Here is a 17,469-nt window from a genome sequence, read left to right on the forward strand (position 1 = left end):
AATTTATGCCTGTACAATGATGTGTGTGTATGCATTTATCTCAGTCATGTAGTTCTCCATTAAAATCACTTGTATTTATGTCCTAATTTATTTATATAAAATTATAAATGTGTCTTAGAATAATGACTAGTTTATGACTAAGAATACATTAAAATGAAATCTTAAGAAATAAGTGTTTCTTTTTAGGGTTTTTTAAAATGGAAAAATGACTATAAGGATCCAGATAATTAATTTCAAAATAAATGTATAAATTAATTTAAATGTAGAAGTAGGAGTGTTATGAAATGCATAAAAGATTTCCAAACAAAATGAAGAAATAAACCAACAAAAAAATCAACCCTTTTATAAATTCCAGAAAGGAAATAAAATGAAAATATAATGTCAACTCTTCCATTTCCTTTTAGGAATGAACTAGAATCTGTGAGACAAGAGCTAAAACAGAAAGGAGATGAAGTTAAATGTAAATTGGACAAGAGTGAAGAAAATGTACGTTATATTTATTTTACCATTCATATTATGAATTTAGTCTATTAAATATATGTAATTCACTACTTTAAAATTTGTGTCACAGGCTACTTTAGAGCACTAAGCCTGTTGTTCAAGATGGAGAAAAACATAAATTTGATGTTTAAAATAAAATCAAAACCCTCCATTAAGAATTTAAAGCATAATTTATTTTGCTAATATAAAAAATATTAGTTGAGAAAAAAATGAAATGCATGACAGACTGTTAGCATATTTAAACTTTCCATGGTTAGATTTCTACTTACCTATTGAAACAATCTCCCAGAAAGAATCCAAGTGGCAAAATCTCTCAGATGTGTTGTCTGACACTGAATTTTATTACACTCTTTTTTCCCAAAACTACTGCCTTAGTTCAGACATTTATTATTTTAGACATACTTTACCTATCTAAGCCTTAGTTTCCTCCTCTCTAAAATGGAGATAATAATACCTGTCATTTCTATCTCATTGGGTTGTTGCATAGTTCAGATTAACATGTTATTAAAGTTATAATTGAAAGATTATAAACATTTATATACAAGACAATTAAAAAATTCAGGATAAGCTTGGAAAGCTGATAAAATATTATAAAGATAAGAATGATGAACATTAACATATAAACATTATCACAAGAATGACTTTTTAATTGACAAAAATTACATATATTTTTGGTGTACAAAGTGATGTTTGATACAAGGATTAATATAAATTGTAAAATGATTAATCAAACTAGTTAACAGACCTATCACCTTGCATACAAAGGTTATTTCTTTTTAAAAAAGGATATTGAAATAAACTGGAAAAACTGATAACTATTTTTGTATAAATATAAGACTAAGTTTTATAACTCCATTTCTAAAAGATACAGAAGAAAATAGAAATTCTGTGAACATTTTTAATCTGTATTAATATTTTTTAGGCTCGAAGCATTGAATGTGAAGTTCTGAAAAAAGATAAACAAATGAAGATCCTAGAAAACAAGGTACTATCAAATTGTAAAAAATATTTGCGAATAGAGACTTTGTAACAATATATGCATGACTGGATTCTTTAGGGCCAGCCTTTATTTTGTCCTATACAAAGAAATCTCAATTCTTTTTTGGAAGTTTTCAGAGATAACCTGCAATAGGATTTGTATTGCAGGTTTCCTTGAAGAGGCTCTGGATTCATGGGTTCTATTAATACATAGTGCCTCAAAGAGCAAAGTTTCATCAAACTCCTCTTATATTTATTGTGGAGATACTTAGAGTGGTAAGATACTTTTAGAAATCATCCTTAGACATTTCTCCCATTGCTATGATCAAGACAACTGCAGAAAAATTTCTGCTCTTTGAGGGAATTGTTTTTATTGCCTGGCTGCCCATCCCAATTCACTTCTTTTTTCTGTGTACCTTCTTTGCACCTCACCACACATTTATCCTAAACTTAACCTTCCCTATCCTAAACAGTCTTCTGGAAAGAGTAGTTCACTTTCTGAAATTCTGACATCTAATAATTCATATCATTTTCTTCTACCTGAGAATTCTGGTAAATAAAAATCTTCATTTCTGTACACATGAATTTTGCTTAAATATTAATTGTAATAGTTGAAAACATTTTCAAGAATTTGTACACATTCTAAAATTTATTTTAAATATTTAAAAGTAAAGAACTATTTTTATAAAGACCACATAATCTTAAGTAGCTGCAGGTATGAAGATTATTTAAATTTAAAAGGGGTGAAAACTGACCTTACTTTAATTTTCATTAGCTTATACAGAAAGAAGGGAGAGTGGGATTGTTGGGTTGAGTTGGGCAGTCAACATCCACAGTTGGTAGCTCTCATATAATTATGATTTTAGTATAAATATTCACTTCTTTTGGAATGTATAGTAATGCCAATTATAAAGATGGATTTTTAGGAAAAGCTGAGCAGGTGAGAAGTATGGGCATCAACATTAACTCTGCCAGGAATAGGTTTTGATGGCCTGAAGAATGGAGGACTAAGAAATACATGCAACATGTGCTTCATCCAGAAAAGTAATAATGTGATGATGCTTTAAACTGATATTATTTAAATTTTTCCAACATTTATTTGGTGAGGCCAAGAAGTAACTAATTTTCCTGTCTATTGAATTTTAAAGTTCAATTAAATTTTTTATTGCTAGAAGTTCTAATTTGTTCTTTTAAAAATCTGCTCAGTGTCTTTTATGGTCTCCTGTTTTTTGTTCATAGTTTCAAGTCATTAATTCTTTTAAACATAGTAAATATATTTATTTTATATTCTGTATCTGATAATTCCAATATCTGAAATCTTTTCAGATCTGATTCTGCTCTCTTTTTTCTTCTGTCTTCTACTCATTGAGCCTTATTTTTGGGGTATTTATGATTCATTGGAACTTTGTCTGTGGGAATTCTTTGAGACTTGTGTTGAAGATAGTATCCTCCCAAAAAGATTTTCTTGGGAGCATTACTAACCAGAGACCATTTTAAATTATATTGTCTATTTGAAGTTTTTCTGGACCATACACATAGCACATTCATAGCATGAATTCAGTATGAACCCATATAAGACCACCTCATGGTTATAAATGTTTAGGAAAGATTTTTTCCCCTTTACTCAGTGCCAAGGTAAAGACAGACAAGTTTCCTTACTGTACCCTTCCATGTGGCAGATTTATTTCTTGTTTATTCTTTCACTAAGTAAGTAGTTCTGCAACTTCCTGGCTTAATGCAGGGTTGTCTTACTGGATTTCCTACTTTCAGTGTGCCCTAAGTTTTGTCTCATGCGGTGAGTATAACATATTACCTTTAAGGCAAGTACTGGCTTTGGTACTAGCCTGAAACCTATAATCACTTTAAAGTAATAATTTAAAATAACCAGATTTATTACTTTCTAGATATTTATTTTAAAATTTTTATCAGGAAGGTCATTCTGAGGATCTAGGTGGCTTTTCTGGCAAATATTTTTTAAATAAATAAAAATTATATATAAAACATTTCAACTGCTAATATGTTTATACCAGTCAAATTGGTGTGAAAATCAGTGAAATGTTTCTCACTTTTCTACAGCTTTTTTTCCTTAGTTTTCTTTTGAATTTTTTGAAGGAAGACCATTTGTGGGCATGGGGCATATAAAACTTTAGATAAAATAAATTGCTTGTAAATGGCAGTATAATATATTATTCAGTTTCAGAATGGTAGCTGACTATAACTGCATGTGATTATTTCAAGAAACGTATTTAAGAATATTTTGTGCTAATGAGGGAGATTTAAACATTTTTCCATTGAGGCTTCTTTCTACATTGATGGAAATTAAAACAATATGCATATCTGTGATGTTTTAAGGCCCTTTGGAAATCTGTACTTTTATGGTATTCCAAATATTTCTTGAGCTAATATCTCTTAATCCAGTTCTGCATGTGTACCCAGATGAAATAGTGCTGCAAAGTGAGATGTCAAAAAGTGGTTTAACTGCTATTTCAATAAGAGGGATTGAATAAAGTATCATATTATTCCTTTTCCAAAATATAATAAGTAAAAGAAATCTCAGAAATGAGAAATGGGTAACAATGAATAAGGAAGAAGACAAATTGTGGTTTTTCTTATGTCTGGTTTCTGCTTTTCACAAATCTAATTAGTAATAGGATTCAGCTTTCTGTATAGGCTTGACCAAGAGGCACATTTTACTTAAAGTAGTTAAATTCATATGTCCTTTAGATAGATTAAGAAATGTTAAGAATTTTACATTATTAAAATTTATAATATTTACATAATTTTATATTAATAGAACTATTTAATAACATGATTTTCAAAGTGATCATTATCAATACTTTTTTATTAGTCTGAAATTGTTTATTTTGACTATAATACTGAATAAAATAATTATAATTTCTAATGATTTTTAGTGTAACAATTTAAAGAAACAAGTTGAAAATAAAAGCAAGTATATTGAAGAACTTCAGCAGGAGGTATGTACTGTTTATAAATATTCTCAAAATCAAACTTGTGTTTTCATGATAGTTTTAGAGAATAATTCTTTCCATTCCATTAGTAATTTAGATCTAAGTCAGTGGTAGTGTGTGATTCACTTTATTACTAAATGTAATTATTTATTTTAACTTTTAACAGAATAAGGCCTTGAAAAAAAAAGGTACAGCAGAAAGCAAGCAACTGAATGCTTATGAGATAAAGGTATTTGGCAGATTCATTTTTTTTTAATACTAGCTAATATATGAGAATTTAGAAATTTTATACCATTTATTTAAACAAATTTCAAATCTTTTTAGATTGAGAAGATCAATCCTGTTAATTGTAATAGAGTGCTCACCTGTAGTTTAACTGGATTAGAATCACCTAAGTAGCTTAAAAATATATGTGCATGCATATGCTCTGTGTGTACTCATATTCCTTACCTCCCATATTTAAAAGTGAGATTAAGTAAGTTTGAGGTGGGGCCTTGGAATCTACATTTTTTAAAAGTTCTATATATAATTATACTGCTGCACAAGGGGATTGAGAACTATCCATTTGTAGAAAACAAATTAAAGCCTTAGAATGTAAGCTCATGATGTCAGAGCTATATTTTGTCATCTTATTCCTAAGTCTTTGAACAATGACTGATACTTAGTAGGTACTCAAGATATAATTTTTGAATCCTGAATAGAAAGCAGTGGTTCTCAGTGTATTGAGTATGTGCTCTCCTGTGGGGAAACATAAAAATCTTATACCTTCCCTTAATACTATTTGAAACAAAAAATACATAAATGTGATTAAAAGTTAAGACAGATAAGAATTCTTATGAACTGTTGACATTATATATAAGATCAGCAACAAAAAAAAGCAACCCCATTAAAAAGTAGGCAAAGGACATGAACAGAAACTTTTCAAAAGAAAATAGACTAATGGCCAACAAACATATGAAAAAATGCTTAATATCTCTAATCAGGGAAATACAAATTAAAACTACAATGAGATATCACTTAACTTCAGTGAGAATGGCTTTTATTAACATCAAAAGTCCCAAAACAACAAATGTGGGCATGGATGCAGAGAGATAGGAACACTTATGCACTGCTGGTGGGACTGCAAACCAGTACAACCTGTATGGAAAATAGTATGAAGATACCTCAAGAACTAAAAAGAGAACCACCATTTGATCCAGAAATCCCACTATTGGGTATCTACTCAAAGGAAAAAAAGACATTCTATTAAAAAAAGACATCTACACTTGAATGTTTATAGCAGCACAATTCACAACTGCAAAGATGTGGAAACAACCAAAGTGCCCATCAGTACATGAATGGATTAATAAAATGTATATGTATACCATGGAGTACTATTCAGCCATAAAAATAGTGAACTATCTAATGTATTATCCTGAATGGAGCTGGAGCCCATTCTCTAAGTGAAGTATCACAAGAATGGAAAAACAAACACCTCATGTACTCACCATTTAATTGGTACTAACCTATCAACACTAATGTGCACATATTAGAAGTAACATCCATAGGGTGTCGGGCAGGTGTGAGGGGGGAGGAGGGAATGGGTAAATTCACACTTAATGGGTGTGGTGCATGCTGTCTGGAGGATGGGCATGCTTGTAGCTCTGACTCAGGCCATGCAAAGGCAATTTGTGTAACCAAAGCGCTTCTACCCCTGTAATACTCTGAAATAAAATAAATAAATATAATCATAAAAAAAGAGTAGCTGATACATATATCCTATAATTCAGAACTCCTAGGTAGAGTCAGGAGAAATGTAAAAAATTATTCTTACCAGCATTATTTGTAGTAGTCCCAAATTGAAGACAACTCAGATTTCCATCAATAGTATAAAAATCAGTCAATAAAAAATAACACCAAGCTGAGGGATGGAGAACCTGTGGCCTTGGGTCCATGTGTGGCCTTCTAGATCCTTGAGTGCTGCCTTTTGACTGAATCCAAATTTCACAGAACCAATCCCTTTATTATAATAAACTAAATGTTTATTAAAAGGGATTGGTTCTGTGAAATTTGGATTCGGTCAAGGGACTGCACTCAGGGATCTAGAGGGCTACATGTGGGCTTAAGGCCGCAGGTTCCCCACAGCTGCATGGGAGTCTGAGGTGGGAGGATTACTTGAGCTCAGGAGTTGAAGACCAGCCTGGGCAATGGGTGAGATACCATTTCTAAAAAAGATAGGGGAAAGAAAAAAAGATGACACCAAGATAACTTAAATGTTAGAATTAGCAGATAAAGTCATTTATGCAGTTATTATAAGCATGTTCAAAGACAAAAAGGGAAATATGGTCATAATGAAAGACCAGATGGAGCATCTCGTGAAGAAATGGAAATCATAAAAAGAATCAGGCCGGGCGCTGTGGCTCACGCCTGTAATCCTAGCTCTTGGGAGGCCGAGGCGGGCGGATTGCTCAAGGTCAGGAGTTCAAAACCAGCCTGAGCAAGAGCGAGACCCCGTCTCTACTATAAATAGAAAGAAATTAATTGGCCAACTGATATATATATAAAAAATTAGCCGGGCATGGTGGCGCATGCCTGTAGTCCCAGCTACCCGGGAGGCTGAGGCAGAAGGATCACTCGAGCCCAGGAGTTTGAGGTTGCTGTGAGCTAGGACGCTACGGCACTCACTCTAGCCTGGGCAACAAAGCGAGACTCTGTCTCAAAAAAAAAAAAAAAAAGAATCAAATGGAAGATCTAGAACTGAAAAGTAAAATATCTGTAAAAACAAATGAACAAACAAACAAAAAAAACCTATGTATGGTCTTAATAGTAGATTGAAGACAAATGAATTAAGTGTCAGTGAACTTGAAGCTAGATTGATAGAAATTATCTAGTTAGAGAAACACAGAAGAAGATTAAAAGAAAAAAAATGGAATAGTACCGCAGTGGCCTATAAAATAATAGCAAGTGGTTTTATTTACTTATTTATTTAAAGATAATATCTCATTATAGCTTTATTTATTCATTCATTCATTCAGGATATTATGGGGGTACAAACAGTTTGGTTACATGAAATGCATTTGCCTTGCTCAAGCCAGGGCCACAAGCGTGTCCTTCCCCCATACAGTGTGCCCCCTCTCCATTAGCTGTGGTTTTACTCACTATACTCGCTCTAGCCCCCATCCCCCAACCTGACCGATATCCAGTGAGTATTACTACCATGTGAGTACCTTAATGTTGATCAATTAGTACCAGTTTGATGGTGAGTACATGTGGTGCATGTTTTTCATCCTTGTGATATCTCACTTCCAAGGATGGGCTCAATCTCTATCTAGGATAATATAGGAGGTGCAAGATCACCATTGTTTTTTGTAGTTGAGTAGTATTCCATGGTATACATATACCACATTTTATTAATCCACTCATGTATTGATGGGCACTTGGGTTGTTTCTACATCTTTGCAGTTGTGAATTGTGCTGCTATAAACATTTGAGTGCAGATGTCTTTATCATAGAATGTCTTTTTTCCTTTGGATAGAAGCTTAGTAGTGGGATTGCTGGATCAAATAATATTTCTATTTTTAGCTCTTTGAGGTATCTCCAGATTACTTTCCTACAGCGGTTATACTAATTTGCAGTCTCACCAGCAGTGTAAGAGCATTCCGATCTCTCCACATCCATGCCAGCATTTGTTATTTTGGGACTTTTTAATAAAGGCCATTCTCACTGAAGTTAGGTGATATCTCATTAGGATATCTCAAATGTAGTTTTGATTTGCAGTTCCCTTATGATTACAGATGTTGAGCACTTTTTATATGTTTGCTGTCCATAATTCTATCTTCTTTTGAAAGGTTTTTGTTCATGTCTTTTGCACATTTATTGATGGGGTTGTTTGATTTTTTCTTGTTGATTTTCTTAAGTTCTATATAGATTCTTGTTATCAGCCCTTTATCAGATGTGTAGAAAGCAAATATTTTTCTCCCATTCTGTAGGTTGTCTGTTTGCTCTAAGGACAGTTTCCTTGGCTGTGCAGAGCTTTTTAGTTTGATCAGGTCCCATTTGTTTATTTTTGTTGCTGCTGTGATTGCTTTGGGAGTCTTCTTCATAAATTCTTTACCGAGGCCGATGTCTAAAAGAGTGTTCCCCACATTTTCTTCCAGAATTCTTAAGATTTCATGCCTATATCAAGTAGTTTTAAATGTATAATTGGAGTCCCTCAAGAACAGAAGACAGAGAGACTAAGGAAAAAGAAAATTATCTGAGGAATTTCTCAAATTTAATAAAAACCATAAACTCGCATGTCCATGGCTCTCAGCAAATCCAAAGCAACATAAATAGACAGAAAACCATACCCAGGCAGGGTATCTTAGTTAAAGTGCCAACACCAAATATAAAGTTTTGTGAAAAATGCAAATTAAATGACAAAACTTCAAATAGTTTTGTCTGACAGTATCAGCTAGCTCTTGGTGAGGTTGGGAAGCAGGCTAAAGTCCTAACAGTGTTGCTGGGAATATAAATTGATACCTGTACTATGGAAAGTAATGTCATTATCTTGTTAAATTGAATATGCAGCTTGCCCTGTGACCCAGCATTTCCTAGGTATATACTATAAAGAAATTCTATACATTTGCACCAGGAGATGTTTATAAGAACATTCACAGAAATATTGTGTTTATTAACCGCAAACCAGAAATAATTGTCTGTGAACAACTGAATACATAAACCATGGTATATTTATATAATGGACTAGTACTCAACAGTGAAAATGAATGAGCTATATTTACACACATAAATATCTAGAACATACTGTGGAATGAAAAAAGAAAAACAGAACAGTATATGTACTGTGAAAACATTTGTATGAAATTCAAAAAGAAACTCTGAAATATTGTTTAGGGATATATAATTATATAATAAAGCTGTAAAGAAGAGCAAGGGAATAATATTAAATTAAGAATATTTGTTACATTTGAAGGAGCAGTAGGGGAGAACTAATGAAAAGGGACACTCAGAAGCCTTTATCAATATTGATAATGGTCTATATTATATTTTAAAGTTGTTAGTTAACTCATAGATACAGAACTCATAGATACAGCCTGATTCATTGTTAAATTATCCACCCCTTACTTCCCAATTCCTATCCCTGCTATATATATTCCTCCTCAATTCTATTTTAGCTCTAAGGTAAAAGTGAATCTGGAGGGTGGGTGTTAATTCAGGGCCCTCCTTCTCTCTTGATAATTGCTATATTTGAGGCATATCTATATTACAGTAAATATTTATACAACATATATAATAGAAATTGAAGATGTTGCTTCTTTACAGAAAATTAATCTCATTAAGAATATGCTTTTTTTATTTGAATCACATGGGTTTTCTCTTCAATTGGAATAGTTATTGTAATAAAACATACAGAGCTGAAACTAACCAATGTAAATATTGAGAAATTCATTACAAATAAGTATATGGCTACTTATTTTATATTACTTGTCAAGTCAAAATATATATTTTAGGGAATAAGGTAGATTTTGTGAAAAATAAAGCACATCTCAGTATATGAAAAAGGTAAGGAAAATGATCCAACCATAATTTCCATGATTAAGTAATCCTTTAAGATTCACAAAACCACAAAATGAATATGGAATATTTTTAAGTAATCCACAGCCTTTACTAATATTCATGCTATTTTCTTTACTTAAAGGTCCGTAAGTTAGAATTAGAAGTAGAAAGTGCCAAACAAAAATTTGAAGAAATGACTGAGAGCTATCAAAAAGAAATTGAGGACAAAAAGATATCAGAAGAAAATCTTTTGGGAGAGGTGGGAAAAACTAAATGTTTTAAGAATTATACTAAAATTTTGTATTTATTAGCATTTAAGAAAAAAGTAATCTTAATTTTTCAATTATGATTTTTAAGAAAGTTTAATAAATTTATATTAGGGACAGTTATCAATTTCTATAGAAGTAAAAATCCTTGTATTCTAAGTATTTGAGTATTGAGTAATATACAATTATTTTGAAAGGATTAATTGATCATCACAGTATTGTACTGTCATCTCACTTGATAGAACATACTAAAAGAAGCCAGAATAATAGTACATTTTTTTACTTGGTTTTTATAATTTCCTGGTGTTCAAGCTTTGCATTTTATATAAGCAGAGCATATGCTCTTTGCATTTAAGTTAAATTTGTTTTTTGTGCATTAATTTTAAGAAACATTTTGATAGGTTGAGAAAGCAAAAGTAATAGCTGATGAAGCAGTAAAATTACAGAAAGAAATTGATATACGATGTCAACATAAAATAGCTGAAATGGTAGCACTTATGGAAAAACATAAGGTAATTTTTCCTTTTTATATAATAAAAATTATTAATTGGAGTCATATTTCTGTTAAGAATTGGTGAATTCATGATAGTATTGTGATTTGTAAGAGAAAATTATTGTCTGTACAACAATCGCTATAGCTGGAATACTTTTGATCACCCATTTCTCCAAGTTCAGATGGTTTTTTTTTTTTTTTTTTTTGAGGCAGAGTCTTACTCTGTTGCCCTGGTTAGAGTGCCATGGCATCAGCCTAGCTCACAGCAACCTTAAACTCCTGGGCTCAGGCGATCCTCCTGCCTCAGCCTCCTGAGTAGGTGGGACTACAGGCATGCACCACCATGCCCAGCTAATTTTTTCTATATATTTTTAGTTGGCCGATAAATTTATTTCTATTTTTATTGTAGAGACGGGGTCTCACTCTTACTCAGGCTGGTTTTGAATCCAAATTCAGATCTTAACCATACAAAGCTGAGCTTGAATGTCATTTCCCTGAGGAAATAGCTCCTAATCATCTGTGTTGGATGGAAGTAATCACTTTTTCTGGATTCTCCTAGTAGTCTCTGATAGCACTTTCCACCTTACATTTATTTAAGTACATATGTAGAATATGTATCTCATTAATATTTGTATCTTCTACATTATCTAACATATACTAGGCTAAATAATTTTTTATCAAGGAATAAACTGATGAAAATCTTAATGTTTTTTGTATGTGTGAGTATCCTTTATTTTTTAATTGTTATTCTAGAGTAATCTTTCTGTTAGGGAATTAAGCCTCATTCCCCTTAAGATTTCAAGAGGAGGTAGGATATATCTACCTATTCATTTTTAAAAATTGCTGCTGGACTATGATATCATTATGAGGTAACCAGTGAGGATTTAAACAAATAATTGAAATAACGTTGTGAACTCATAGATTTAAACAAATTAGGTACATTTCAATCCATTATAGCTTTTGTCATTATTGATAACTCAAATATTCCCACCTTTGGCTAGTGGGGTTTTGACTTGACACTAATAGTCTCCAATTAAATAGACTAAGAGAATAACTTTCTTTTTGTTAGACAAAATATTCAAGGCTTATCTTGTATTTTGTGTAGCAGATTTGGAATTAGCCACTTTTCTATAAGACTTGGTATTTCTAGAATGTTTTTTTAAATGATAAAATTTAGTGTTTCCAATTAAAAAGAGTTATTTCTTGCTCTAGTGTTATATATTCTTATTCTTATTTCTAAGACTGTTGTCTTGGAACAAGTGTTTTACTGTTTAGGTTGTTTGAATGAAAGAGTATAATTGAAAAAAGTTTAAAAAATATATACTCAAAGGTATATATTGCTGAATTTATAAACATCATTTTCTGTAAAATGTTAAATATGTTAGAATACCAATCTTATTAAAACATCCATTCAGTTTTAATGTACATAAAATGTTTTCTTTGTTTAATATAGCACCAATATGATAAGATTGTTGAAGAAAGAGACTCAGAATTAGGACTTTATAAGAGCAGAGAACAAGAACAGTTATCAGTGAAAGCATCTTTGGTAAGATACAGAACAGACAGCAGTAAAAGCCAATTTTTATATTGACAGCATGGCTGGTGGTAAAAATAACATTAAGGAAAACTATAATTTTTGGGCTACAGAATCAGAGTCTTAAATCTGAAAGGGATCTTATAGATCTTCTATTAATAGTTAAGTGTTTTTCCAAGTTAATTTTTGAAATAGTGGAACAACCTCCTTTTTCACATGAAATGTTATAAACTCCATTTAACAAGTTTGGCACTCTGATGGAGATTGGGCGAAGAGGGTGGCATAAATTGGGAGAGTAGGAGAGATACACATAGTGTTAAATCTTTCTTAAGAGAAAATTATAAATACTTGTTTAAATGAAAGTCTTTAGTTATGTTAAACTGACACTATTTATCTCAGTAGACTTTTAAAGTACAATGAATTTATTCCTCTACAAAACTGAATTTACTAAACCATTTACATTTTCATTGTCTTGATAGCACTTACAAACTTCATGTTTCTTTTTCTCTAGGAAATTGAACTATCTAATCTTGAAAATGAACTTTTGTCTGTTAAGAAGCAACTTGAAATAGAAAGAGAAGAAAAAGTAGGTTTTGTGGCATTATAGATAAAATTATTGCAAGATTTAGATATAACTTTGCATTTTTATAAATATCATATTAGAAAATAATTTGATAAATTTTAGTATCTAGGGGTGAGAAAATATAGTTTTTCCCTGTTAGCTTTTTTCTAGAAGTATTTAGAATAGTCCCTCATTTAAATGCTAATCATATGTAAATATAAGCATACTTTTACGAATATGAATGGTTTTAAATAGATTATATTTGAGAAATATTATCTCATGTTAAAAATTGTTATATATTTAGCTTTTTAAAAGCTTTTCATCATGTTTCAGGAAAAATCGCTATCTGTATAGTGTTCTGCAGTTTACAAAGTGAATTGATTCACAATTTAAAATGATAAATATTTTTTTGGCTTTCTCTATGATACGCATTGTGTTAAATACCCTACCTACATCTAATTGTATTCTTATGTTACCAACCAATCAATGGGCTCACTGCTTGATATGTGTAGAAGTCAACCCCCTGGCACCAGCTTTTGAAAAAAGATAGGGTTGATTGTGAGTCTGCTGTAAAGGAGACAGGAGACAATGCTCAAATCTGTCTTCCCAAGCTGGGGACTAGGGTAGGTTTTATAGGCAGAATGTAATGAAGTATGATCTCATTGGATCTTGCAATGAGGTAATGCTAAGAGGTGTGACCTGACTGGATAATGCCATGGGGTAATGCCAAGACTTAATTTAAGTTGATCATGGACCATGCCATGTGGTGTCCACTTCTTAATTCATCCCCATTCCTTGGTGTGAGCACTTAGGTTCCACCCATGATTGGATACGTGGTTGGTTCATTTGGGCATATTCAGGTTATGTAACTTGCAACCTTGCGGTCCATGACATCCAAAAAACAACTCACCATTTTATTACACAAAGTTGAACCAGATTGGGCTGGTTCTGCAGTTACAAGACAATGTTATTTATTATTATCTTTATTTTTACAGTGGTTAGGTTATTTATTGAAGATCACACAGAAAGTAGAATGGCTGGAATTCAAATCTAGCTCTATTTTGCATGGCTTCAAACCTTTCTCTTAATCACTCTGTAATAGCCTAGATAACATACATTTTCAATTTCAAGTCTCTGATCATTTGTTTACTTTGTTTCCTGCATTTATTTCTTCTCCATCTATGGAAAATCTCACATATCTTTTATCTCGCCCATGTGAGCTTACTGTATATGTGCATTCTCATAGCATTTTGTTCTTACATTAAAGTAGTATTTCACACCATGTTCCCTATTACATTGCAAGCTCTTCATGGGCTAGGATTGTATCTTATTTTTCTTTGTTTTCTTTTTATCTGAGTACAGGGCTTTGAAATTTTTATATTTTCAATAAATATTTGTTAAAGGAATGACTAAATTGCTTTCCCTTCACCTGCAGTAGTAACATTTATGCTTATCCTATTTTTTCAGTAGAAGAGGAATTCTTCTATGGCTTAACATTTCATATTAGTAAACCCTCAGCAATCTTTAATTTTTATTCTTTAGCCAATAAACACGAATAAGACTTTTGTATCATCTTTAAAAAGTCTTAAAACATTTACCTGCTCCCCAAACTACTATACTATCTCTGTTCTTTTTTTAAGCATCAAACTTTTAGAAAGCATAGCCTATAATACTATCTACTTTTTCAACTCTCATCTTCTCACCTATTAGAATTTAACTATTGCTCTAACTACTTTTTAACTTGGATTACATTGAAATCCTTATTGACAAATTTAATGGCTTCTTTTTTATTTGTATATCAAGAATAATTCAGGGTCACTGTTTACATTGTATGTGTTTCTTTGTTATCATTTATCTATGAATGTATATATTATATATACACACGTACATGCACACATACAAATATGCCTGTATGTAGATGTAGTGAAAAAGTTTGGCTTGTTATATTTTGTATCATTCAAAAAATATATACTCTATTTCTGTGGGGTCCCTCCCAAAGGGAGACTTATGTATTTCCACCTCATTGACTTCAGATTTGGCCAAATGATTTGTTTTAACCAATGGAATGTTAGCAAAAGTCGCATTTTTGAGAGGAAGCTTTAAGAGCCACCACATGGAGTCGGAGCTGTCTGAGACCCACAGTCTGGCAGTCTAGAGCAGGCCTCACTCCTTTCACCCTCCCCTTTTCTGCAGTTTTCCCTGGGCCTTGGCCAGAAGGCAGAACCTCAAGCTAGCCAAGTTCCCCTACAACAGTAATACAGGCCAGGAGGTTCCCTGCTAAGGATCGTGGCCTGAGGTGGGAAGATGGCCCTCCTGTGGGAGGAGGTGCACCCCATGAGTACATCACAGCTATGACCCACACTGCACTCTACTCCCTGATTTCCTGTGGATACCCACACCTCCCAAGACTAATTCACAAATATTTCCTCTGTGACCCCAGGCAATGTGATTGAGACCGGGGATATGGGATCTGGCCTGCCAGCCCATCCCCAGGGCCCGGGAGATCAATCTCTGATCATGTCAGGGAGAAGCATGCTTGTCCTGAGCCACTTATGGGGTGCTGAATCTGGTTCAATGTCCCTCCACCTCTGGGTGTGCCCTGCTCTGATGGGGGCCGTCAGGCAAGCAGCACTAGGGAGAACTATCAGGCAAGGAGCTCACAGTCCAAGCACCCCTCAGTCTGCTGCAGTACCCCAAAAGGAAAATTCTGAGCCCGACTCCCTATGGAAGCCTCTGTGTGGTGGCTCAATTATCTCTCTTGGCAGCTGTGGGTGGAGAAAAGGTAGGGGAGAAAAATAGACGAGGTGGAGGAAAGTCCACACTCTGGTCACTTCTGACCCTCTCATTGGTAAGAAGTCCTCCCAGAATGACTGCGGTCTGGAGTCACACAGATCACCTGGGACCCACTGGACCCTCGTGGCTCCTGCAGTCTGGGCTGGAGTTGGGAAATGTCTGTTGGGGAATAAACAAGCTGTGTAGAGAAGCAATATGGTACCTGTTGTCTGGCTCGGGTCTGTGTGATGGCAGGCTCCCTGAGGGGGCTCAGATCCTGATGCCCTATCCATATGGAGGTACCAGCTCATTGGTGGCAGCAGTCTCTGGGCTCATGTAGGCAGAATGTTTCTCCAGCAGCTTGGGAGCCCACCAACAGTCTAAGATTCGAGGGAGGAAGAAACTAACCACTCCACCTACTCTTCTCACTCATCTCTAAGCCTCTTGGGGATAATCCCCACTATTACCTTTCTCTTCCCAGTTCTGCTTTGTAACCTCTTCCTGTGGAGTCTCCTATAGGTTCTGGCACCCTTCCTTCAGACCCTCATCTGATCTGTTTGTCTGTTTTTCTCTTTTACCTAAAACTTCTCCTTACTGAGACACTCTGGCTAGTGGTATCTCTGGTCTGCCATCTTGCTCAAGTCTGTTTCCAGTTTTGAGTTATTTTAAATAAAGGTGCTGTGAACATCTGTGTACAGGTTTTGGTGTGAACATAAGTTTTCATTTCTCTGAATAACTGCTTAATAGTATAATTGCTAAGTTGTATGATTGTTGTGTTTTAATTTTATAACTGTTTTCTAAAGTGGTGGTACCATTTTATCAATATATTCCCATTGGCAATGTATTAATCTAAGTGATCCAATTTCTCTACATTCTTGCCAGCCACAACTTGCTATTTTTTATTTTAGTTATTCTGATAAGTTTGTAGTGATATTTCATTGTGGTCTTAATTTGCATTTCTCTGATGTTAAACATCTTTTCAAGTACTTATTTGTCATCTGCATATCCTATTCTATGAAATGTCTGTTCATATCTTTTACCCATTTTCTTAGATTTTTTTACTGTTGAATTTTGAGAATTCTTTATATATTCTAGTTACTAGTCCTTTGTCAGGTGTCTTAGTCCATTTGTGTTGCTATAACAGATGCCTGAGATGTAGTAATTTATAAAGAACAAAAATTTATTTTTCTAATAGTTCTGGAGACTGGTAATTCCAAGATAAAGGCTCTGGCATCTGGTGAAGGCTTACTTGCTGCATTCTCCAGAGTGAAGGAACTATGAATTTCTCCCTTGTCTTCTAGAGGATAGAGGCACTACTTTAGTTGCATTCTACATGTTTTGATATGTTATGTTGTTGTTTTCATTCATTTCTATGTAATTTTAATTTTCTTTGAGACTTCTTCTTTGACTAATGGATTATTTAGAAGTATTTTTAGAATTTTCTTGTATTCAGAGTTTTTTTCCATTATTTTGTTACTGATTTCTAATTTCATTCCATTATGGTCAGAGAGTACATTCTGTATGATTTTATTCTTTCAAATTAGTTGAGGTTTGTTTTATGGTCCAAGATATGGTCTGTCTTTTTGAATGATCCATGGGTACTTGAAACAAATGTATACTATGTTATTATTGGATAGAGTGTTCTATAGATGTCAATTAGATCCAATTATGACAATCCCCATTTTTACCTATAAGTCCACTGGCATGAGGAAACTGTTACTAGATGACAGTATTAACTTCCGATTACAATAGACTCACTTCATAGGATTTTGATAAATCACCTTTTTAACATATTTTTTAGTTTTGGGGGTCCTTAATCTCTGCCTAGTGATTTGAAATTTGTTTCTTTACTATCTTGA

General features: G+C 33.2%; 1 protein-coding gene across 1 annotated transcript in view; it reads left to right on the forward strand.

Annotated features, from left to right (window-relative positions):
• Positions 1–17,469, forward strand: part of SYCP1 (synaptonemal complex protein 1) — a 92,102-nt gene that overhangs the window by 51,409 nt on the left and 23,224 nt on the right. Inside the window, exons 21-27 of the mRNA XM_076011021.1 lie at positions 405–486; positions 4,392–4,454; positions 4,615–4,677; positions 10,126–10,242; positions 10,651–10,761; positions 12,196–12,288; positions 12,788–12,862. Of these exons, the coding sequence (XP_075867136.1) occupies positions 405–486; positions 4,392–4,454; positions 4,615–4,677; positions 10,126–10,242; positions 10,651–10,761; positions 12,196–12,288; positions 12,788–12,862 (604 nt within the window). The remainder of the gene's footprint in view (positions 1–404; positions 487–4,391; positions 4,455–4,614; positions 4,678–10,125; positions 10,243–10,650; positions 10,762–12,195; positions 12,289–12,787; positions 12,863–17,469) is intronic.

The sequence above is a fragment of the Microcebus murinus genome, chromosome 2 (assembly GCF_040939455.1).
Source record: "Microcebus murinus isolate Inina chromosome 2, M.murinus_Inina_mat1.0, whole genome shotgun sequence".
Lineage (NCBI taxonomy): Eukaryota > Metazoa > Chordata > Mammalia > Primates > Cheirogaleidae > Microcebus > Microcebus murinus.